Source organism: Lepidochelys kempii, chromosome 6 (genome assembly GCF_965140285.1).
Source record: "Lepidochelys kempii isolate rLepKem1 chromosome 6, rLepKem1.hap1, whole genome shotgun sequence".
NCBI classification, from domain to species: domain Eukaryota; kingdom Metazoa; phylum Chordata; order Testudines; family Cheloniidae; genus Lepidochelys; species Lepidochelys kempii.
This window is the reverse complement of record NC_136385.1, coordinates 110,196,354-110,220,856: the sequence shown is the minus strand read 5'-3', so window position 1 is coordinate 110,220,856 and position 24,503 is coordinate 110,196,354. Positions and strand designations below refer to the sequence as shown.

The following is a 24,503-nucleotide window of genomic DNA, read 5'->3' as shown; positions in this document are numbered from 1 at the left end:
ATGAGATAGCTGGCAATTCATTGCGAGCACAGTGAATTATAGGTGCAAATTTACACACACAAAATTAGTGGCCAGGCTGAGGCCTGGCTGAAAAATAATTGAGATTATAAATTGACCTCACTCAAAAATAATGGGCAAGATACTTCTTTGGTGTAAACTGGAATAAGTGTGTTGAAGAAAATGGTTATACAGTGACCTACACCAGTTGTGGGTCTGACCCAACAGAGACAGCTGAAATATCTGGGGCAGGAAATTTGTCAGTGGACGAAATATACAAATGTTTCCCAAGTTCTCTAGGCACATCCATTTAAGCACAATATGTTTATACAGAGAGATGGGTCCAACTTGCAAAACCTGATCTGGATTTTGAACAGCACAACACAGAGCTGTTCTAATCCAGGCATTTTAACAATACAGGCCATATGCAAAATACAGATCCACACGCAGGGCTAGTCTACACTGGAAAAGGTTTGCTGGTTCAGCTATCCTGGCAAATCTTCCTAGTGTAGCTGCAACTTATATGGACAAAAGAGTGTTTTTGTAGGTCTACCTTTTACTGGTTCCCCAAATGAAACAAGCCAGACTGGCAAGAGCACTTTTTCTGCATCTATACTAGGCCTTTCATCAGTATAAAAAATGTTAAAAATATTATGCCCCAACTGTCATTATTACACTTGCAACAGTTTCTAGAGTAGATCCGGCCTCAGACTTTAAAAACACTCTCTCCCCAAAGATTGGAGCATTTGGATATGAGGTTTTGTGTCAAGCCCACCACCAGTTATAGCACTAACCTTCTATACCTTTTCCCTATTTGTCTGAACTATCTGGTGCAGTAGTATTAGTCTTCGATTACTCAAGAGTTTTTCCCACATATTGTCCTGGGGCAGAGCAAACTGGGCTTTATGAACAGTCAGGTCAAATCTAAAGCTTTTTTAACTGTTATAACTAATTCAAAACAAGTACTTACTCAAGTGGGAAATGGTTGATGAAGTCATGAAAGGAGGGGTCTTCTTGGACAAATTCACCTCAGATACAGCAGCATAAGCGGGAGGTAATGAAACAAAGTGTGACATGGCCTGGTACAATTGCTTTGGAGGATGAGGTGAAGGTTGGGAGGACTGAAAAGAAGCCTGGATAAAGGAACCAGCAGGGCTGGTTATAACTGGTAGCTGAGAGATGGGTACAGTTTCTAAGTATGAGAAGAAAGACCCATCCACGCTTTTTACCTGGGTTCTAGAGGAGTTTAAAGGAATTTGTGTGGTTAGAGGTTCTTTGGGGTGGCTGTTCAGGCCTATCTGAGGTACACCTGCAGAGGCTTCTTGGACTGTTATATCTGTAGATCCCCTGATTCTGCCATTCTGGACAGGAATCACAGGAAGGACCTCTGGAATATGCGGCTGCAGGACAAAACCCTTCTGCACGGGGGATGTAGATGTTACAGGAGAAGAGGAAGACTGACGAGAGTGTGAAAGAGAGGAATGTCTAACAGGCTGGTGAGGTGCAAATGGAAAATGGGAAGGAGGTTCAGGCGGTGGGGACAAAGAGATCTGTTTGATGCTTTGTGTTACAGTCCTGTGGTTTGGCCATACTGGAGAGGAGAAGGAACCCAGGGAGGGTGAGAGCTCAGAGGCAGAATGTCTGTGACGAAGCTGTGGGAATTCACTGGCTCTGTTAGAGGATTTGAAAGAGGGTTTACTACTGGACTCGGGGATGGTAGATGCTGAAGAGATAACGTTGGCATAAGATGGCGGTGGAGGGGCAGCACCAGCGGAAGTAGAAGCACTGTAGTTACTGTAGTCAGGAGGAGGAGACTGGCAGTGGGAGGGGGAAGAAGACACTTTTATCTGAAGGGTAGAAACTAAAAGAACAGAAAAGAAAAGTGAAAAGAATAAAATGGGTATACAGCAAGGAATGAAAACAAGGCAGAGTGGTTAGGAGACAAGGAATTAAAAAGTAAATGAAAGCAGAAAATAATAAATAAAAAAGGATGGTGTAGTCACGATTTTAGTGATGTCCAGATGACTGCAGCAATCGAGAGCTGTTCCTTCCTTTATTTCAAAGCAGTGACACACACAGCATAGGCTAGAGGTTTTGCTTTGATGTTTGTAAAGCTTCTTCTAACCCTACAAACCATCTTGAGTCAGAATTACACACATTACCTTTGTTCCAAGGACAGTGGCAAGTGACACTTTGAACATAAAGACAGGCACACAGGTTGTGAACAGCACAGAGATGCCTCCATACATGCAAGAGGGCGCTCAGCTGGAAATGTCACTATCTCACATATCATGCCTACGTCAAGGTTCCTCGCAGAAGCAGAGGCACATCTGTTTGTTTCATTTGTTTTAACTGACACAAAATGGCACACAATTGTGTGTGCCCAAATTAGGAGTTCAAAGCTGCGGAGCATTATTGTGTATGACTGCCACAGGTGACATTTTCTGTGGACACAACTGAGCTGCTTTTAAATTAAAAAAAGCTGAGCAAAAACTAATCTTCCCCCCCCAGATTCACAAAAAATTCTGGCTTCTTTTTTACATATTTTTTCACAAAAGCAAAAGCCAGATTTTGTAGACAGAAACTTCTCTTCCCACCTCACCACTTATCAGGTATACTTTCCCACTAAACATACACAAGCCCTCTCACCTTATTATTCCAACTAACGGACTCTTACAGTCAGATTCTCTTGTGTACACCCCGTGGAAAGCTGGAAGAGCCAGGCACAGACACTGATCTCTAGGTAGGGGGATCCTATAGTGCCATGGAGCTAGTAGAGTGATTCCTATGCCACCCACTCTCCCTGTGGCTGTGTAGAAAGTGTGACCTTTTCTGCACCCTAGTGACATCAGCCCCTTGGCACTGTGGGCAGCAGCATAATTTAGAGCAGCCTTTACACTGCTCAGTCTTAAGCCGGTCTCAAAGCTAGCATGGGACTGGAAGAGCACAAAGCTTTGCTTAAATCCACCTTTACATGTCCCATCTGAGTTGCGCTGTGTGCACTGAAGTTTGGACTTTAAATTTCAGTCAAATTGGTGAAATAATGCAGCCATGTTCCAATTTATTAGTTTAAGTCTCTAACTGAAAATGCTTTGAAATCCCATAATGATTATAGCTATATTTAGCAGGCCAGTTATTTCTGTAATAACGCATGACAACCACCAACAGCTAGAGGAGACAGGAAGGGAGAGGAATATGTTTGCATTGTTTACAGTTACATTGCACTGCACTGTTTGATACATGCCTGTGGTAGAGGTTCTTCTTTCCAGAGATTCCTGGCGCTGTTGCTGCTGCTGGTCCATCACTTGCCTAAAACAACGGTTTTTAAAACATTCTGGTTTTATTTTTTACTCTTTTTAGAAAATGTTCTATACACTGAGACGGGCCCAAGCAATAGAGTTTGCATCTATGGGGGCATTAATCGGCCCATTATAGAAATAAGGGCTAGACCGAAAGGGCTGAGGTGAGTTCTGATCTCATGTACACTGGTATAACTCCACTGATTTCAGTGGAGTTTCTCTTGATTTACACCAGAGAAAGTGAGATCAGAACAGGGCCCTGCACTTGGAGCATATTGCAAATACTTGTAACAGAAGCTTGTAATTTATGTGATAATTCTATAATGGATATTAAAATGTGGAATAGCCAATGAACTTAAAGTAAGAGAGTACTGCAGTATCTCAGATCCCAATCCAGCATAGCTCTTAAGCATATGCTTTACTTGAAGCAGCTGAGGAGTTCCACTAAAGTCAATGGGATACCTAATGTGCTTAAGTTAAGCACATGCTTAAATATTGTGCTGATATGGGGCACAAGGAATGGCAGTATACTGATAAGAATTTAAAGAAATGTGATTTGGGTTTAGTGGTTGATTGTACATAGCCAACTGCTTCACAGAGGTGTATAAAAAAATTCCTTTATTACAACCATAGAGTTTTGCAGGTGAACAAAGTATTAGACACCTGGTTAACAGAATGATCATGTAATACTTTAAATACCATGAGCCAAATTTTGTCCTCAGTTACTGCTGAGATCAACAGGACCAATATTTCTTGACTGTCTGAATAAGCAATGACCACAAAATTACTCTGCTGAATTTTTAATAGCCTTATGATCATGAGCAAAGTGTTGATTTCAATACTTTCATATGTAAAGCTTTGCAGGGTTGGGCTCTTGGTTGGAAATACATAAAACAAAGCAACCTATTAGAATATTCTGTATCAATGGTTTAATAAAACATTCCAAAAATCTTCTCCATTTTATTGAGTTATGCAGTTCCCCAAATTTCCCACTAGAGGTCCTCTCTTTCACACTAACAGTCCTGAAGAAATATTGCTCACTATAATTGATATAATCTCTATTTGACTTTTCTTTGGTTAACTAAAAAGCCGAACAGCTAAAACTAGATTAACAGTTAGCTATTTTAGAATTGACATGATATGAACTATATATTTCAACAACACTTAGATGTGACTCATATTGTGGAAGGAAATGATATTTATATTACACATACAAAAGAATGGTTTCAGAGTAGCAGCCGTGTTAGTCTGTATCCGCAAAAAGAAAAGGAGGACTTGTGGCACCTTAGAGACTAACCAATTTATTTGAGCATGCTAGCTCACGAAAGCTTATGCTCAAATAAATTGGTTAGTCTCTAAGGTGACACAAAAGAATGTTACATTTACAAAGTCAGGCATTCAAAAGTCAAAGCACTTAATTTGGTCCTCTTGTGTATATGCATTATGATACTGTCTAATTATATAATCACGTCATATATTTTCCATAGGACCCCAGCCTCATTTTATGTACAGTCGAGTAACCTTAACTATAGGTGGTGCTACCAGCTCTGCCTATAATGAATTAATATGCAGCGGCCGTTTTAAATAGGTTTTCCCGGTTATATTTTATATGCATTGTATTTTAAAACACATATATTTGATTTACTGTGGAACTTATGATTTTTACTATATGTAAATGACATGTCCAGAAAAATTACATTAGGAGATGTACAAATAAAGTTTAATGCTTTAATTTGCATGACAGACATTCCCACATTTTAGGCTCCTAGCAATGGATTGGCCCATCCATAATTAGGATTATTCATTATGCAGTGATCAGTCTTGTACTAGATTCACAATAGAAACCTGGCATGTAACTCCTCCACATGAAGTCACAGGGTATAAATTGTATGCAATGGTGCAATTTTTGGAAGAGCAGTAGGGGCACATAGAAATTATACTGTAAGAGATGGAGTCTGGGCAGCGTGTTGCATGTCCCATTGCGGTCCCAGTGCTGGGCTGAAGTGAAAAATCTAGCAGAACGTTCTCTCCCTAACTGTTCCCACTGCTGGAGGGGGAGCTTGGCCCAGCTGGGAACTGCAAGTCTGTATATACTCCCAAGGGAAGGGCCCAATGCAGACACTTGAATTTCTGGCTGGCCCTGGCTGGCCGGCTGCACCCTACATGTGCTAAGGGTTCAATCCTACAAACATTTGTTTATGTGAGCAGACCTTACACACATAAATTGTCACATTTATATCAATGGAACTAAGGAAAGATTATTTATGTGAGTAAAGAGCCTTATGTACATACTAAGGGCTACTGATACCAGTATGGTACTACTCAGTATGAGTAGGAGTAGCCAGATTGGGCCCTGTGACTTTAATCTATGTTGTGTTTAAAATAGTTAAATAAAGTCTTTTAAACAAATGCATTTTGCATTGTTTTCCTCATCTTCATTTTCCTGCCCACACAAAACTTTAGGATAAGATTTTTAAAACGGACACACCTACAGTTAGGCCTTTGGTTCCTCTCACTATGCTGGCATTGTCGAAGCAGGATCTCTCCCCTAGTGTAGACACACTTATAAAAGTGCATCTACTGGCGTAGCCAATACTGGTTCAGTAACTGCACTAGGACTTTTACCAGCATATTTATGGTACAATGTGTTGGTAAAAAACCCACATTCCTTACTGACATAATTATGCTGGTAAAACTTAAGTGTAAACCAGGTCTTAGGATCCTACATCTATATTTAGGCACCTATATTTGTGGCTTCATTTTCAAAAGTTCTGAGCACCCAGCCACTCCCATTGATTTAGACAGTATCTATAAAATTAGCTCTTTACTGGTATAGAAATACAGCTGTACTATACTGGCATAGTGCGCCAAGTATGGATGCAGCTATATCAGCAAAGCTATGCTCTGTACCGTTAAAGTAAAACCACCCCTGCAACAAACACAACAGGGCTATACCACTAAAAGAGCAGCTTTGTCTGCATAGCTGCGTCTACACTAGGGACTTCTGCCAGCAGAGGGATCACACACCTTTTCCCATCCCTGACCAGCAGGGCTATGCTGGCATATGTCCGCAGTGCAGACATAGCCTTCAATAAGAACAGGATTAGGCTCGTATTGTGCAGGGCATATTTCACACAAAGCACTGCAAAAAACACGCATATTCCCCACACCTCTCTGAACCACCACCAGCATACTGGTGCACATCAGGGAGTCTCCTCTGTGAACTTTCTGAAAGTTGAATAGTCCCAAAAATAAATCTTGACTCTCTGAAATGAAACAGTCTCTCCCTCTGTCTTTAATATTGATGTGGAAACCTTCATTAAATTTGAAGTCTTTTCTATGGGCCACATCCTGCCTGGTCCTTACGTGGATTTACAGTGTGTGGGGCATTGCAAGGCAGAATTGTACTACTGGTGCTTAGTGGAGAGCAGCGACTACTCCCTCCCTATATCACCAGGGGTGCAGTGTCCCAAAAGGGAGAGATTCCTGCGTGCCCACATACCAGCAAACAGAGTACATCAGTGGCATGTAGGGTAGTAAGCGGCACCATGGCCCAAAGGAACCTGGGGAGATATCCTGACTGTGAGTTGTTCCTACAGGCATAGCAGAAGCCCTCTGAGCCTTGAGTGCTTGTGATGTTATTAAGACGGACTTCTACAATTTCTGCCACTTGGTCTTAGCTGCGTTCTGCAAATACGTTCCACTAAAATCCTGACAAAGCTATTTCTTATTCATTCCAAACTTTAGGTCAATTCCCCCGAAGGTCCAACTGCACCCCTGCTGTGACTCCACTCACTCCAGCAATGACTTGGGCCCACTTGTTTAGAGAAATTTTTGCAACTTTCTAATTTAAAAAAACATCTTGGCAATAAACCTTTCCTTAAATGCTTAGAGCTCTGTCCTCTGCTGGCGAGTATCGGGGTAGCTCCACTGACTTCAAAGTGCTCCAGCATACACCAGCTGAAGGTCTGATCCAGTCATTCTTTGTCACCTGTATTATGGCAGACTGTAACTGCAAGCCTGCTCAGTGGTGTTCATTGTATGGGACAGACTGTGCACCTGGATGAGGGCTGGGGAGTTGGGACACAGCCTTCTCCTCTTGTCCACCTGCCCACGGTCTAACTGGGGAGCACAGGCACTACTAGCCACAGTGCCAGCCTCCATAAAATTGGTGGAATGAGGAGAAGGACACAGCCCTGACTCTTCACTCTGGTCAGCAGAGTTGGCCCAGTATGAACAGGAGTCCATGCTGCACCTTCCAAAGGAAGGGGCTGCTCCTGCCCCATTGTGCATTCCCTAATGCCCCAGGAGGAATTCTGGCTGAATCAGCACGTCACATCAAAAATTAGCATTACAGTTTGGCTATGGGTGACGTATGCAACAAAATGCAACCTAAGCATAATTTCTTTTGGACGTCAATATGCAGACACGCATACAGTCAGAGACAAGGCAGAACAGGAGACAGAAAACAACCGTGGCCTATAAGCCAAGATACACATTTAGATCAGGACTCTTATTTGGATTCACAACTCCATTTTAAAGTTTTATTCAGTTGTCATCCTAGGTCAAGGCATGATCCTAATAAAGGGAACTATAAACCTTTTAGGAAGTAGCACCAGACCCAAAGGGTTAAATTCATCACCAGGAACGCATACTGCCAATAGATTGGGGTCTATGCAACATGATCTGCTACTGCTAAGAACTGATCCAATATAGGATCATATAAAGCTCTCTTATTAAGCTTAAGAAAAAAGCACACTAAAACCTGATGCAAATTACTTTAAAACTGGTGTTATCTGTATCTCTGGATATCAGTATATCTTATTCTTGCCTTTTAGTTGAAAAAAATATCTGGGGTTTGAGTTCTTTACTATTTAGTAACTAAAAATCGTTGCAGATAAGCCAGAATCATGCCAGAATTTAGCTGTATAAAACAACTAAGAAGTTAAATATGGAAAAAATGGCATCTATTAGCAAAGGTGTCCTGCTTCCTATACACTGACTGCACATAAATAAAATATAAAATCACGTTAATTCACTAAAACTAAGTAGTTTGAACTCACCAAGTATTTTCAGAATAATGATATTCAAAGTACAAAATTATCATTCCTAAGTGAGCCAAGTGCTGGTTAAAGCAGTCTGGCTAGTGATTTTTAAGTATAATAATGAGCCGATAGAAGGTTTCTCTTTTAAATGTGTGTGAATGCATGTGTATGTGTGTACACAAATGACACACAGATGCCACACTGTTATAGAGTCAGGAATGGTTCTGTTTGGGAATCCAGGCTGTACATGGGACAATGGGGACTCTGCCCATTGGAGATATTCAGTGTTCAATTTGTGTGCTGGAGCCAGAGTATATTTCCTAATTTCAAATTTTTTTTGATAAACCCATAACAAACAAACAAAAGATGAACTGTGGGAAACTACAGAGTGTTAAGTCTGACCAGTTACAGGTGCCATCAACCTGAATGTGACCAAATCGGGGCCAGATTTTGCAAATGGATATACACAAGCAGACCTCTCTGCCCTGGTAGAGCCCCACTGACTACAACTGCATGATTGGGGCCATAATTAGTATAATTCACATGGGTCATTTCTTTTAAATATAAAATCATTTGAATTGAATACATTCTTTTCAAATTTTATTTCTTACCTTCGCTGCACTTCCATTTCATCCGGAGAGGGTCCATTCTGAACCTGGCGCTGGATATTTGGACCTATGTAAAATACAACCAATTATAATTAGCAAAGCAAATGCGGTGACAACATTGCTACCATTTCTGAAACACAGTGCTGTTCACAGACTCCTTGCGCACACGTAATAAGAGAGATCAGCGCAAAGATTCAAGGAGCAGGTTTTCTACCCTTTATTAATTTTAACATACACTGAGTCAGATACTGAGCTGGTGTAGTAAATCGCTTCCGTTTCATTGAGAGAAACTGGCCCAATATCAGCATGTCGGAACAGATCTATCAAGTAACTAATAGGCATTGGTGATAACTTTAGACAATATAAAGTAATTGTGTTAGAGTGAAGATCTGCAGACCTGCAACATTCGAAAGGATGATGTAGTACAACTGTTAACCAAGCTGCACAGTTTAAGTTTCTACAGAATTTAAACCAGGCCTGGCTGGATAGGCTCTTTTCAACCTATCCTTTGCTGCAGACACTGTGCAAGTTCTCTGTGTGGAACTTCCATTGATATCCAATATGCAGAATGAGTACAGAATGGTGATAGGTATCAAAGGACAAGAGATCACAGCATGGATCAGAGAGAGCTCTTTGCCCTAAGAGGGTTGCTCAGCTTCACTTCACTGTTCTCTCATCCACACCATTCATAAAGGCAGCCTCAACAGCACTTATTGATTTATAGCACTCAGAGGACAAATGTAGGAGGTCATGTAAACAGTAGTGTACATTTCATATTGGTAACTCTGCACAGGTCAGTGTGAGGGAATGTAAGCTGGTGCCTCTGAAGTACCAAGCCGGCAGAAGGGCAGTGTTAAAGCAAGAAAAAGCAACAACCAGGAGGATGTGAGACTATGTAAGATAAAGCATGTCTGTTACAGGCTTTGTTTTTCCTTCTCCAATCCTGACTGTCCACCTTCCCAGAAGGAGTTACGCCAAGTTAAATCCTCACTAACATATGCTGATTTACCAACATTTAACTTATGTCCCAATTTAGGTCACATCTCTGCATTTGGTCCTAGCAGTTTAATCTGCTTCTCTTCTTGGACACCTTTATTAAGTTCACTAGTGTTTACATATTATTTTCTGAGAGGAATGAAAATAAATAACAAACATAGTTATTAATAATATATGCTCTATTAAATTCTATGTGTGAAATACTGGCCCCATTGAAATCAATGGGAGTTTTGCCATTGGAGTCAATGGGTGATACTTACAGAACTCTATTAAATGCTACAAGAAGTCTCCTTAGAGGGAACATTTTGAAATAACGTGGCCATAAAGAGTCCAATGCACACAATCATTATGGACTTTGGGCTTGTAAAATTTCAAATTTAAAGGTTCAGCCTTTTTTGAGTTATCCTCCAAGACAGTCAGAACAAAATGCTTACGATCAGAATATTTATAAATATATATATCTAATAGACTCCTCTCATAACTCAAAAATTGCTGAGATTTCTCTCAAATTCTCAATTTTTTAAAAAAAATGTCCCGTTGGGCAGACAAAAAGCATTGAAAAGGTGAATATTTTTGAAAGTTATAAGTGCATGAAAAAAAGAGGGTATAATGGAAATTGATTCGCAACCTTACCTACAGTAGTCTGTACTACTGACAGCAATAATATACTGTGGATGGCTGGGTGTCGATATCTGCATATTCCAGATAGAAACACACACCGAGTTTACATAATGTACATGATGGAGTGATGTGGCATAAGGGTTTTATAGGCCTGAGTTTTTGATGATCACTGACAGAAGGAAAAGCCAGGAGTGAGTTTAAACGGGGCATCAAAAGTTTTATTGGCACCCGTCTAGCTCACCCCACATAATCACGTATTTTTCTATGACACAGTAGATTCTACTGAAAAATTATTTTATAAGGGTTTAAAAACTGTTGGTACCATTTTTCTCTGTTTGTAAAGACTGGTTTCCTGAGTGTCATTAACGCCACTGTGCCCAAGGATTCAGAAGTTATGTCTACACAGCAAAGAAAAACCTGCGGCTGGCCTGTGCCAACTGACTCAGACTCGTGGGGCTCAGGCTGTGGAGTGGTTTCATTGCTGTGCAGACTTCTGGGCTCAGGCTGGAGCCCAAGGTCTTGGACCCTCCCACCTCACAGGGTCCTAGACAAATATAATTGAAATCAGAAAAATTAATAAACGTAAGTATAAGAATCAGATAAGTAAAGTGGTTTCCTGCATTGTTCATACTTACAACTTTATGGGGACCATTTGAAGTAACAAGGTCAGTGGAGATCCCTGGCATGACCATACTATGGCTTTTGCCATTCTGTGTCATCCCTGGTGATTCCCTTTGGACAGAAAAGTAAGTGGAGAACATCATAATAGGATGAACCCACCAGTAGTAATCAGGTATTACACCTCTTAATTCATAAATTTACATATCAGTGACCACTTAACTAAGTCTCAGTCCCTCTGCATAAGTAGCTTTTCAGGTAACCATAATTAGGGGTTCGGTTTGTTGCCATAGGCTAGATGTATCAATGTATTTGCATCACCGTCAACACCTTTCCCAATATTTCCAGTACGTCAATGCGGCTAACTGTGAGGGTACATGTTGCTCAAAACCCACCTACGATTTGGTTATTTTCCAGCTTAAACTATCTTGCGGTTAACATGTTTACAACAGGGCGCTTACTGCTAAATACTATAACCTTAGCTTAGTGGCTCTCAACCTTCCCAGACTATTATACTCCTTTCAGGAATCTGATTTCTCTTGTGGATCCCCAAGTTCCACCTTACTTAAAAACTCCTTGCTTTCAAAATCAGACATAAAAATACTCAAGTGTCAGAGCACACTATTACTGAAAAATTGCTTACTTTCTCATTTTTACCATATAATTATAAAATAAATCAACCGGTATATAAATATTGTGCTTACATTTCAGTGTATGGTATATAGAGCAGTATAAACAAGTCATTGTCTGTATGAAATGTTAGTTTGAACTGAATTTGCTAGTGCTTTTTGTGTAGCCTGTTGTAAAACTATGCAAATATCTAAATGAGTTGACATACCCCTTGGAAGACCTCTGCGTTCCCCAGGGGTACGTGTACTCCTGCTTGAGAACCACTGTCCTAGGTCACTAATGCTAAGTCTTTATGCTTCTTAAACTAACAAAATTGTAACTACTATAACTACTAGGCATCCCTGGACCTCAGCTTATTGCCACGCCTACCTTAATATGAAGAAAGAAAAGGAGTACTACTCTAAGGTGCCACAAGTACTCCTTTTCTTTTTGCGAATACAGACTAACACGGCTGCTACTCTGAAACCTACCTTAATAGAATACTCATATTGTATGTTCCCCTACTTGTGTTTTAGCTATACTGGCATCACTTATAACTAATAAAAGCACTTTTATACATAATATCTCAATGAAGCTCGTTTTGTAACCTCTCTAGGATCAGGTCAGGCTCACAGGTCAATAGCCCACACATACTTGTAGATGCAAAAAAGGTGGCCAGGTTTTAAAAATCTGTCCCTTTATCTCAAAAATCATACTGTGTAGCTCCAGCCCTTAGAGTATGGAACAGACCGAACTGAATTCTGCCAACTCTATTTTAAATTTCTTTTTTGCTTAATTATATTAATATAACTTGATTTCATCTCCTTGATGAGGGCTCCATATACCTCTGTTCTGTACATTAACACATTAGCAGGGTCTCTTATTTAAGATCCTAGTTAAAGAATTTTGCATAATATGTCACTGTCAGTGAAGGACAGCAATGAAGTCTCAGCATGTAATGACTCAATCCCCTGTGCTCCTCTGCATGGGTGGGTAGGTGAGAATAAAACCACATAAAACTCCATGGCAAGGCCGTGCACAGAGGAAACGTGGCTATGCAAAACTTCAGAAATTCCATGTATCCCACTGGCTGTGGGGCAAGAGGGGTATGCTTAGTAGTGAAAGATGAAATTGCACTGGGTGGCTTATTTGTCTCCTCTCTCCTACAAAACAAAAAGACTGCAGAATGATATTAACATTTGTGGAAAGATAATGCTGCTCGAACCAGCATTAACGCTTGCTGCATACCCTAGTCACAGGGTTCACCCTAGCCAGTGGCAGCATGGATTCTTACTGCCAAATCTGGAAAGTGGGGGTAGGCAGTGGTCTGGACATGAGAGTTGGGGAAAAGTCCCTCAGAGGATAACTTGGGATAACTGGGAATATTGAGCCTCTGAGGCTTTTGCTGCCCCTGCATCCCCACCTAGACCATGGAGGGGAACATACCAACTCAGTTTGTTCCCCTTCACTTCCCCCACCGCCTTCCTTAACAGGATTATATACGAGCATTACCAAATAATTCCTTAGACATTCCAGCTCTGATCTCCGTATATAGGCAGAAATGACTCTTTTCTAGGGAAATGAGAAACCTTCACTGCAAAACTGACAAAAATGCATCCAATTTTGTTCAAAACCCAACATTTAGGTCAGGTTTTCCAATAAATTTACAAACCTGGGCTAAGCTTCTGGTAAACCTGGCAGGATTATCATGGGAAACTGTGGTTCTGGCTGAATTTTGCTTCAAGTCTGACTTCCCTGCAAACCCATGCAAACCCAAGTCTGATTAAAAGTTTGCAAGGGTCTTACAATCCACAATGGTGGAGTCTCACGCTGCTCAAGTCCTTCCTCATCCCTGGGCTTGTTTTAGTTTTCTAATGTGCTCTGCCAAAGCTCACACAAATATTGAATGTAGGGATTATTTTCATAACAGCCTGATTTCATATATGCATGTGCTGCAGGAGACAGATCACAGACAATAGCTTAAATTGAAATTTTTTTTAATTAAATGGAGCTATCTGCATTTAACTGCTCACATTTTCATGTGCTTTCTAAATATGAGCAGACGTGCAATCAATGCAGCTGGTAATGACATCCCCATATAAACATCCCTCTCAAGTTGCAACATGATTTACCTCCTACCCTGACAGCTTTTGGGAGCACCCCGCCCCGGCCAGTGTGACTGAATACAATGATCAGGGGATACCCTTCAGTTCCTGCACTGTTTCAGTTTCATGGCTGCTGCAATCTACATTTTTATCAATTAATTCAGGAGATGTATTGCTGGTGTCTGATGTTTCCATGCCTCTTTGCTTTGTAATAATTTATTGCATTTTATATGAACATCTTGTGACTGAGCTCTAGGCCTATTTTTGGGTATACAGACACTGGAAAATTTTCATATTAGTTTTGTTCCCTTTTTTGTTTGATGACAATTATCCATAATGTTTCCCGACCCAGAAAACATTTGCTGTTTTCACATCAGTTCCTGACACTGGCTGGTTTCTTCCTCATCAGCCTTGGCCCTATGTGACATTGACAGTCCCAGCAGCACTGCCTTTGGCCTAGTTATAATCTAACTGAATGCAACTTCCTGGTGCTGATGCTGCTCCATCACCTTTTGTACAGCTTTCGCCTTTCCCCTGACTGAACTAACAGGGCTTGAAAGGGAACTCTCTGCAGTATGATACTGTTACCAAGCTTATTCTGATTGTGGGTCTTACTGTGTATATTTGCCAATTTCTATTGAACTTTTGCTGAACTTTGTCAATAAAACCTGGCTATTTCATTACCATTGCACTTTGCCATTGTAGGGGGAAAGATATTATTATTGTTTTGACTCAGAAAATTAGTCAGTAAATGAGATCAAAGCTAGATATCTGTTACTGAGAGAAATTATGTGCTACTGCTTGCATTGACTCTGAATGGAAAGCCTTTGCAGGAAGGAGCCCTCTTATTGTTTTATGTGGGAACAACCCACAATTTCAAGCAGTGTTTTTCCTAATACAGTTTTTGTATTCTGCTCTTTTGTGTGTGTTTACTGATGCAAGCACTACCTGATCCTGGATATACTTAAGAAAATAGCAAACCACAATCATTTTTCTGAACATCCATGAACCTGGGTTCAGAGAAACAGGAACTCTCATCTACGCCACACATAGTTTTTCCTAGAGCTGGTCAGGAAACAGATTTTCTGTCCTCAAAGAATTTCAAGATTTTGGAATTTTGTTTGGTCTCAAATCAGGATAAAAAGGCAAAATTTTGATTATTTTTTGCAAAACAAAATTTAAAAAAAGAAAAAGGTCAACTTAAATGTTTTGTTTCAATAAATTCATTGTTTCATTTCTATTTTGATTTTTAATTTTTTAATATAAAATAAATGTCAAAACAAAAAGTCATTTCCAAATGAAATAAAATCAAACCTTTTCATTCCGAAAATGGCATGTTTTAACATTTTCAGAAATGCTCCGCCCCCATCTTTTTTTCCTGAACAAAATTTCATTCAAATCGATACAATTTCACAATTTTTTTTGGTTTTGTCAAAACAGCACTTCCCAATGGAAAACTGCTCCAATGAGAATTTCCCCAACTGCTCGAGTTTTGACACTGATTTTTGCAAGTCAGCACAGCAGCTTCACAGTGGGGCCTCCACACCAATACCAACTATGCAGTGGGTGGATCACTGTGCCAGCAAAACACAGGCTAGCGTGCTGAGCATGGTCATGGTAGTGGGCTAATGACAGGGTCATTGGATCCACATTTATATGAATATAGTGGCCCTAGTTCACCAAACAAGTGGCACTGGAGGACTGAAGCCAATGGGCTCAAGAAGAAGCTGAAGAGGTGCTATGCTGCAGAACCATGTCCAGGACCTGGGTTGGGGACTGGATTTTGTCTCCCCAACCACAGCCTCTTCACTTCACCCGAGAAACTGAGAGGAATTACCTCCTATCTAGGCTCTAAATTAATCCCTTCATTGTGATATTGGAACACCTCATATACAGCACCTTAGCCAAGGCTAGTTGAGACTGGGGCATTGATGAGAGCAAGTTGGCTGAGGTTCAACCCAGACAAGACTGAGGTAATGATGGTGAGCTGGCGGAAGCAGCTGGAGGAGATGGCAGAGGTAAGATCAGTCCCTTTGCCTGAGAGAGTATGTCCACCTTTAGTTACTTGGGTCATAACATGGGTGATTTTAGACCCCAGCTGCTGTTTGATGAGCATACTACAGCAGTGACCTAGTCAAATTTTTACAATGTGCCTCTGTCCAAGAGGTTGGAACCTCTTCTTTCAGATGTGGACTTTGCCATTATTACCCATGCATGTGTGATGTCCAGATTAGATTATTGCAATGTACTCTGCATGGGACTACTCCTTAAAACCATTTGGAGACCTAAGCTGGTACAGAATACAACAGCTCACTTATTGAGCACTGCATCTTGAGCGAGCACCTGACATCAGTGCTCTGGGATCAGCATTGGCTTCCCATCAGTCTCTGGGTGGAGGTTAAAGTGTTGGTTATGACCTATTAAGCGGCCTAGGGACGGCTTACCTGGGGGACAGCCTGGAGACAGCCTCTCTCCCTGTGCCATACTGCAGTAGCTGAGGTAAGCAAGGGTGCTGACCTGGATCCCCCTCATTATTAAAGAGAAGGGGTGGCTGGCAAGGCATTCTTTCTGAGGACTCTAGACCCTGTTCCCCACTAGACTGTGGGAAACATTTGGCGACCTTCCAGACATGCTGCAAAAATACATCTGTTAGATGGGTTTTTTGGAGACTGCTCTCCAGAATGATGAAAGGAAGCTTTTTCATAGGCGGCTAGCTGGCAGAGTTCCATTCTGAATTATATTAATGCTGCTGTTTTGTTGTAATATTAATAATGTCACAGGCTTTGTCTAGGTGTCTTCTTTTTATTATGTAAATCAAAGTTATACTTAGACATTAGACAGACAACCTAGATACATTAAAACAAATACTGCATTGATGCTGTGCTTCTCTAATTGCTTTTAAATAATGTCGCAGGGTGGAACTTGATTTTATAGAGCACTTTTCATATTGAATAAATACTATAATGTCATCAGCTACACATCTGTGGCACTTTTCCTCTCAGGATGACAAAGCACTTTACAAGTGTAAATTTAGCATCAGCAATCCTGAGAGGTAGAAAAAGTTAAATGATGTACTCAACGTTATACTAAGGCCTATCTACTCAAGAAAGTTTGCCCCAGATTAATGACAGGTGTGATTTTAAACAAATTTAGTTAAACCAGTACAAAAGGTTGTGTGGATACTCTTATATTGGTTTAAACCAGACTTACTAGAGTTTAGCTTAAGCCAATAAGAAATCAGTTTAAGCTAACCCAAAGCAAGCCCATTTTAAACTGAAATAAGAGTGCCCATAAAGGTGTTTGCATTAATTTAACAACCAGCTTAAAATCTGATTTAAGTTAAACCTGTGCAATTTTCTCATGTAGACAATGCCTAAGACAGAGACAAAGCTGAGAATATAAAGCCTGCAGTCCTGGCTGGCAGTTCCCCACTCTAACCACAACACTGCATCCTTTGTAAGTGCAAATGTACACACAAATGTGTGTATAGTTTTATTAAAAAAACAGGTGCAAGAAAGGATCCATTGTTTGAAAATATGGCTCCTAATGTGCTAAAAGCTCAAAGAGTATTGGATGCGAGAACAACTCTAGATTTCAAAAGAGGAATCCCACAATAAAGAAATAGTAGTGAACACACCAGCAAGTTATTGGCCTAGCGTCCTCAACTGCCAGGGTTATTAATTAGTGAATTTTAAATCTGTTGTGATAGATACACACACAGTGAGGTAGGTATTAAAATAATCATCAGTCATTGTCCTGGCACAGGAATTTCTAGTCCTATATAATAGTGGTTTAATTAGATAGGTAGAAGAGAAAACCATGAGGGAACATGTGAATTTTGTTTGCTCTGGACACAGTAAAGATGCTTCTGTGATAAAGTAGATCCTGAAACTAAGCAGATGTAGGTGCCCTGTGGTAAGAGAGACCATATTCATATTTAATATATTAGGGACACTGGTCAAGCCCACTTCATCCTAGCAGCATCTGCTCAGTCAATATCAGGTAGGGTTACCTCTACGGAAGTGTCAAGCAGCCTGCAATACAGAAGAAGATTGTGCTCTCACCTAAACTGGTACAAGTCTAGAGTCAGTGCAACTGAAATCAAAATTTTCCCCATGGCAGAAGGCAAATTGTTTTGCTGGTTCTGCACCTTCTTCACGTGACACTTGTCGCCATTAACCTCCCCCCGCAGAAGAACGAGCATGAAGCAACACAGGGTTCCCGTCCATTAACGCTGCAGAAGAACGTGACTAGATTTGTCAGTGTCTGTTACTGGGCGTGATAACCACTGTACAGACACAGCCCTTTATGAAACCGGCCAGGGCCTGATTCTGTGCTCGGACTGTGCAAAAGGGAGTAGATCCATTGAAGTAAATGGAGTTATACTGGCGGGTGGTAGCGGAATCAGGCCCCCGGGGTGCATAAGCCATGAAATAGTGAGGGATTGGTGAGATGAATGCAGAAAACACATTTAGCAGAGTTCATGGAAAGGCGCAACTGGAGCATCCCAGGAGTATTGTTTTGCTGTGTTAAAGCCCTGAGCCAGAAACAAATAATTCAGCAACTGTTCAATTATGTCCTAATGAAATATAGGCTAATACAGGCTTGCCACCTGTTACCGGACCACTGAGCAGCAGAACAATGGTTAGCAGCTCCTTCCCGCTATGAAGGGAGGCTGAAACTTTGCTACATTTACAGAAATGCCCTTGTTTCCATAGACGGCTTTATGGAACATAAGCACCTCAATCAGTTAAATGTTAAGTTACATTTATGGCAGGACCATCAAAAGGTTCCTAAGAGAAGTTTATTAAATCATCGATTGTGAGTGTTTAGCCTATGGAAGACCTTCTCCTTAAAAAAAAAAACAAAGTCACTCTGCTCTGGTTAATTAATTCTGGGGCTAGGGCTCCTTCGGATCTGGCTTCATGTACGTATCAACAGAAGAAGGCGGTGGCACAAGAAGCCAGTAATGCCAACATAATGGGTTCAGAAATCATAAGTCAGGCCCCACAATCATGAGGCTTAAAACTCATGATATTTTAAAGAAAGAATATTTTGGTTGTTTGTATTTCTCTTCTCACTTTTGAACCTTTAGGGTTCATGTTTTCAAGCTGTTTTCCTGCAATGAGGAGTGCTAGAAACGTTTTTTTTAAAAACAAAAGTTGTTTCCCTTGTACTTGCTTTAAGAAAAACAGTAAATATCGCAAAACATGCAATAAAATCAGAGCAGGCGACACTTGGAGACTTCCCTTTCTTTCCCTTCCTCTATATGGAGGACTGGCCCAATCAAGGAGCCCAAGTAAGTCTACTGCAGGGGTTATCAGGATACATTTTTTGGTGGCCTCAGAGTGCTGCAATACTAATAATTAATAACAAGAGTGCAGTGAAAAAGGTACAGTTAACTTTCATTTGTGGAAAAGACATTGGACAATTTTTGACCAGACTTTCATCATAATTCTGCATTAGGATCAGCGAGCACAGACACCTGCCCAGAGTCCTACTGAACCCAATGGGACCATACTGACAGGTGCAGGGATCTGAAGGACTAGTGCAGGAACATGGCCTTATATTGGTATGTATCCAGAGATTACATATGGATTTTCATGTGTGAAGTTGAGAGTGCCTTATAAGTGCAACTTGAGCAAATTAGTACTCCAAGATAAAAAACAAACAGGCCACCCTTTATAAAAAATATTAGGAAAAAAGAATGCAGATTTAGGACCTGACCCAGCTCACACTGAAGTCAAAGGCAAAATTTCCATTTGCTTCAAGGGGTGCAAGAACTTCCCCCCTCAACCTACATACATTCCTTTTAAATGGTTTGAATTTCTACAGCCTAAGGGCCTAATCCCTCAACTCCAGAGAAGTCAAGAGGAGCAGAGTGTGCGAGGCAGCTTCCAGGAGAAGCTCAGCACTTTGTAGGAGAAGGACATAAAGGGTGACATAAAGGGTATGTCTCCACTGTGACCCTCCCCGCTTGCAGGGTCTCAGAGCCCGGGGCTCCCACCCGAGCCCCAACATCTACACTGCAATTTTATAGCCCTGCAGCTTGTCTGAGTCTGTTGACCCCTCTTTTATTACAGTGTAGACATTCCCATAATAGTTAAAGCTGGTATAAGACACTGTTCTTGAATATACTTTGGTACTGTTAAAACGATACTCTAATTCCATTGGTACATGAGCAATAGGATATTTTAATGCAGTAAATAAAAGGAAGGAAAGAAAGAAAGAAAGAAAAACAAATCAATGTGCTGCTAAGAATAATTATTATACACTGTACACTAATGATTTCTCCTGGTTTAACAGCCCTTGCCGACGTAAGGGTCCAGCTGGTTGGATCATTTCCATCAAATATTGTTAACAACTCAGCATTTTAGTACCAATCTACTGAGATTAACAAAAGACAAGAAACAAGTCAAATACAATTTAAAGCATATAAACTATTTGCCACAAGAATCTGATGGAAGTGCAGAATGTTTCCATTTTAAAATGTGCTCACGTCAAACCTATACAATTTGAAGAAATACCGCTCCCGCCTCCAGCAGCAGTTCACGTCACAAAGAGGCATGCAAGGCAAGGTACAGCAGATTAAAAACATTCCATCACCTACACGACATTCTGCAAAGGATGATGCAGTCACAGTGGCAGAGGCAGAAGCAATGACAAATCCATTCCCTGCTGACCATAGTATGGCAGCGCCTGCTTTAGAACAATCCTCTATGCAACTTTCTCATGATCAGCACTTACCGACCGTCCCACTACAGGCCAGGTTACACCAAGTGTAATCAATACACCACTATGTCAGGGAAGTGGGCCTCTCCATTTAAATATTTATTCAGACTTTCTTCCTAACCTATCACACTGTTTGAACGCTGGACTTCATCATCCGACACACTATCTGGACAGTGAGACGAGACACTGCTAAAATAGTACTGCAAAAACCAGAAATAAACTGCAGGCACTGGACCACCCTGGTCTAAGCTTTACTGACTTATTCCTGTGCAATTAATTTTAATAAATTAAGAGCTTGTGAATGACGAGAGAAGCTAATACATACTGGTGAAAAGGACTCTGTACATATTGGATCAAATTTCCCTTGGTGTCACTCCACTGGCATCAGTGGGGTTACATAAGGGCCGAATTTGGACCACTAGGTAACAGCTGACATGCTGGATTTAGAATTAAATATGTATTGTTTAAAATCCCCATCTGCTCTCTCTCAGTTCTCGTTTTCATCATCCCATCATTCCTGTTCTTCTTCTGATCCTCCCCATCACCTCTTTCCTCCCTTTCCACTTTGTCTGCTACTTCTTCCCTATTCAAATGAGCCAGATCCCACAGAAAGGACTCCTCTAGACGTTAATGGGTCATTTGTACGAGGAGGCTCTGCAGAATATTTACTCTCTGAGTATGGCTACATTGCACCTGGGAGTGAGCCTCACAGCCTGGGCAGGCAGACAGACTCGTGTTAATAGGGCTCTAGCTCATGCACTAAAAACAGCAGTGTGGACGTGGCTACACCAGCAGAGGCTTGGACTAGTCACTTGAGTTCGAATGCACCCGAGCCCCTGGGTCTGAGCTTGAGTCTCCACCAATGCTGCAATAGCCAAACTACTGTTTTTAGTAGTTGCAGTGCACACATACCCCTTGGTCTTCTTTTCCCTATTATTCTTTCATCCAGCCTCTCCTTTTTCCTTTCCCCACCAGTCCCTTCTTTGTCTTTTATCCCTTCCTTCTACCTACTGTGATTTCACTTGACCCAGTCCTGCATTTGTCACACACTGGGCCAGATCCAAAGCTAGTATAAACTGGTGTAGCTCCATTCACATCAATGGAACTGCTCTAATTTACACTAGTTAGTGATCTGGCCCCTTGAGTTTAACGGTTTTTTTGCATGTCATATCTAACTCTTGAGAGCTGCTGCACAGATACTGAAAAGCTCTTGGTACAGTTAGAACATGTCAATCACCTGTTGGAGTCAATTTATTCCGCTAACTGGAAATATATTAAAAAGAACCACTCTCATCACTCCTGATACCTATTTAGTACTACTGACTGTGGGCTCAGTCTCTAAAGAAGCTCCATCCTTGGTATATGAAATATTCTCCATCCGATTGGGTGACATTTATAGACTTTTTATGATCAAACTGCATATTTTTTATTTTCCAATGTTTATTTCTATTAACTATTTATATCCCATTTTCAGTCAACAGTATTTATACTTCTGCATTGGGCACCCTTAAAAACTAGACAGTTACCACATGCTGTAGTTAAATTCAAAACAGCATGTGTGTTATTGCACAGTTACAGGGACATTTGCCTATTAGTCAATTTTTTCCACAAGCACCTCTGTGCTTGCTCCTATGCTGCCCCTTCTCCATGGAAGGAAATCCCTATAAAAACCAGCAGAGCCACTACATTATCCTTTTTCAAATCTCTCTGTAAAAATCACCCGTGCCATGATGCCTCCAAAACCTTTAAAGTTTAGGCAGCTGGTGTGCTGCAACAACAGCTTATTATATGAATCATAATTGCCTCAAGAGGCTCCTGTGCTCCATTGTGTTTGTTGTATCCACTTGTCTCTTGCTATATACTTAGGCTGTCCGCTCTGTGGAGCAGGGAGTGTCATTGTTATCTGTTTGTCCAGTGCTTAGCACAATGGTGCCCAGATCCCTGAATGGGGCCTCCATGCAATACTGTAAAATAAATCATGATAATAATAATAATGATAGGAAAAAGCAAAAAATACTATGATAATGGTAGATATTGCAGTGCACTACATGCCCAGGGTTTTGCATAATTACACATTCGTCATATGAAACATTTTGCTGTAAAATAAATAAAATTATTCATATTAATATTATTAGTAAATACTTTTATAGTATATGTCACGTTAGGACAGGCGCTTCCAAAGGTTTTTCCTAGAAGAAAAGAGCGTGTCATTCAAATCACTGCTTCACTATCCCACAGTTTGAGGCATTTCCAATGTCTTCATTTCCCTCCTGCATCATGCAATGAAGGGAAGCATCTGGCCAATGGCAAATATCAGCACCGATCTCTAAAACACTGACCTATTCTGCTTTGCCGCTGGAACAAGCTGGCTCTCTCAATAGTAACAGCACAAAACAAAGGAAGGCAATTTACAAAAATAATGAGGAAATCTATAAAAAGCAGAAATCCACAACTATACTCCATCATGGATTCCAGACTGAAAAAAAAAAAAGCCACTTACTGCCTGTCTGTAGCTTAACTTGCCAAGAATGTCTGTTACATGCATGTTTCCTTTGCTGCTGAATTTATCTGTTACACCTTGTGGTTCTGTTTGCAAAGGGGTTAAATGCATCAACAGCTGAAAATACCTCTTCATAGCCAAGGAAGAGCTCAGAGAAATCCTGGACTGATCTGATGAGATTTAGCAAACTACCACATAGCCCTCCATATACCTATTATTGGCAGAAAATACCTTGGCAACAAAGTCCACTTTCCAACCCGTCATATGAGCCAGTTATAACACTCTCCTCCACTCTGCCCCATCCCTGAAATCAGCAGTTTTATTAGTACATTCATGGGCAAACACCAGGATGCTTGAAAGGGATAGTTCAGACAATCCAATAGAGGATTTGCTATGCCTTGCTGTATACTGGGCAGGAAAGCATGCCACTGGGTCATCCCCCGATGATGACACTTTTATACTGGGAAGGGGAGATGGTTGGCCTGATGATCCCTGAAGCAGGGGGAGCGGGCTACCCAGTCGCTCGGAGGCCTTGATGTCCATACATAATTATTACATGAGAATATGGACTTGTACTGCATTGGGTCACAAGAGCCAGATGGCTCCTTTCTAAAGTGAGAAAGCCCAAGAGAAAGATGAAAGGATCCCAGAAAGCAATGAGCAGGGAGACTCGGTGCTGGGAAAGAGTGAGTCTGTAACAATCAGTCCCCTTCCCTTTCTGTTTAGGATAAGTCAGTGTGTGGTTTGCTGGATCCTGCTCTTCCCTGTGTGCCAGTGTTGACTTGAGTTTGGAAAGAAATGCGGTTTTCAGGAGAGGTCAAGGTATGTTTCTACACCATTCAATCATTTAGATCTTAGAGGAATTATTGTTATTTGGTCCTTGTCTTCATGTAGGTTAGGGTCCAGATGTCCCTGGCAGGGTAGCAGATTCCTGCAAGTCATGCTAGATCAGACATTGTGCCTATGAATATGAAAAGGCTTCATGAAGCAGTTTTAATTTCCCAACTTTCACTCCTTTACCAGAAGCAAAACTTGACCCTATTGTGAGTGCAAACAGATGCAAATTGGCTGGAAGGCAAATGTTTTCACAACTAGCTGGTCCTGTTCTCCCTCCTCACCCCGCAGGAAATCAATGTGCAAACTGAATTTTGACAAACTACTGGCAAATATATTGCAGAGAGTGACAAATCCCTTGTTATGCCCATTGTTTACTTAGCTTATCCTGCAGTAGGAGATGTGATGACAACACAGTTTTGAACTGAAGGATGCTGGACTTTTCTTTGAGGTTGGAAAACTTGAATTACAAAACCCTTAACAATGAAAACAAAGTAAGACTCCGATCCTGCAAGTGATAGTGTGTGGACAGACATGCC

The 24,503-nt window shown here is 41.0% G+C and overlaps 2 protein-coding genes across 5 annotated transcripts in view; both read right to left on the bottom strand.

The window, feature by feature from the left end:
• EVL (Enah/Vasp-like) overlaps positions 1-24,503 on the bottom strand; it is a 219,820-nt gene that overhangs the window by 29,403 nt on the left and 165,914 nt on the right. For all 4 annotated transcript variants that reach the window (XM_073349640.2, XM_073349638.2, XM_073349641.2 and 1 more), the window contains exons 4-5: positions 8,953-9,016; positions 3,242-3,306 (exon numbers count right to left, since the gene is read on the bottom strand). In XM_073349640.2, the coding sequence (XP_073205741.1) occupies positions 3,242-3,306; positions 8,953-9,016 (129 nt within the window). The remainder of the gene's footprint in view (positions 1-3,241; positions 3,307-8,952; positions 9,017-24,503) is intronic.
• Positions 658-1,916, bottom strand: LOC140912209 (ena/VASP-like protein; the record flags this gene model as incomplete). The annotated part of the gene is made up of 1 exon (XM_073346338.1): positions 658-1,916. A coding segment is annotated over one exon (966 nt), but the record flags the coding sequence as incomplete, so codon positions are not given.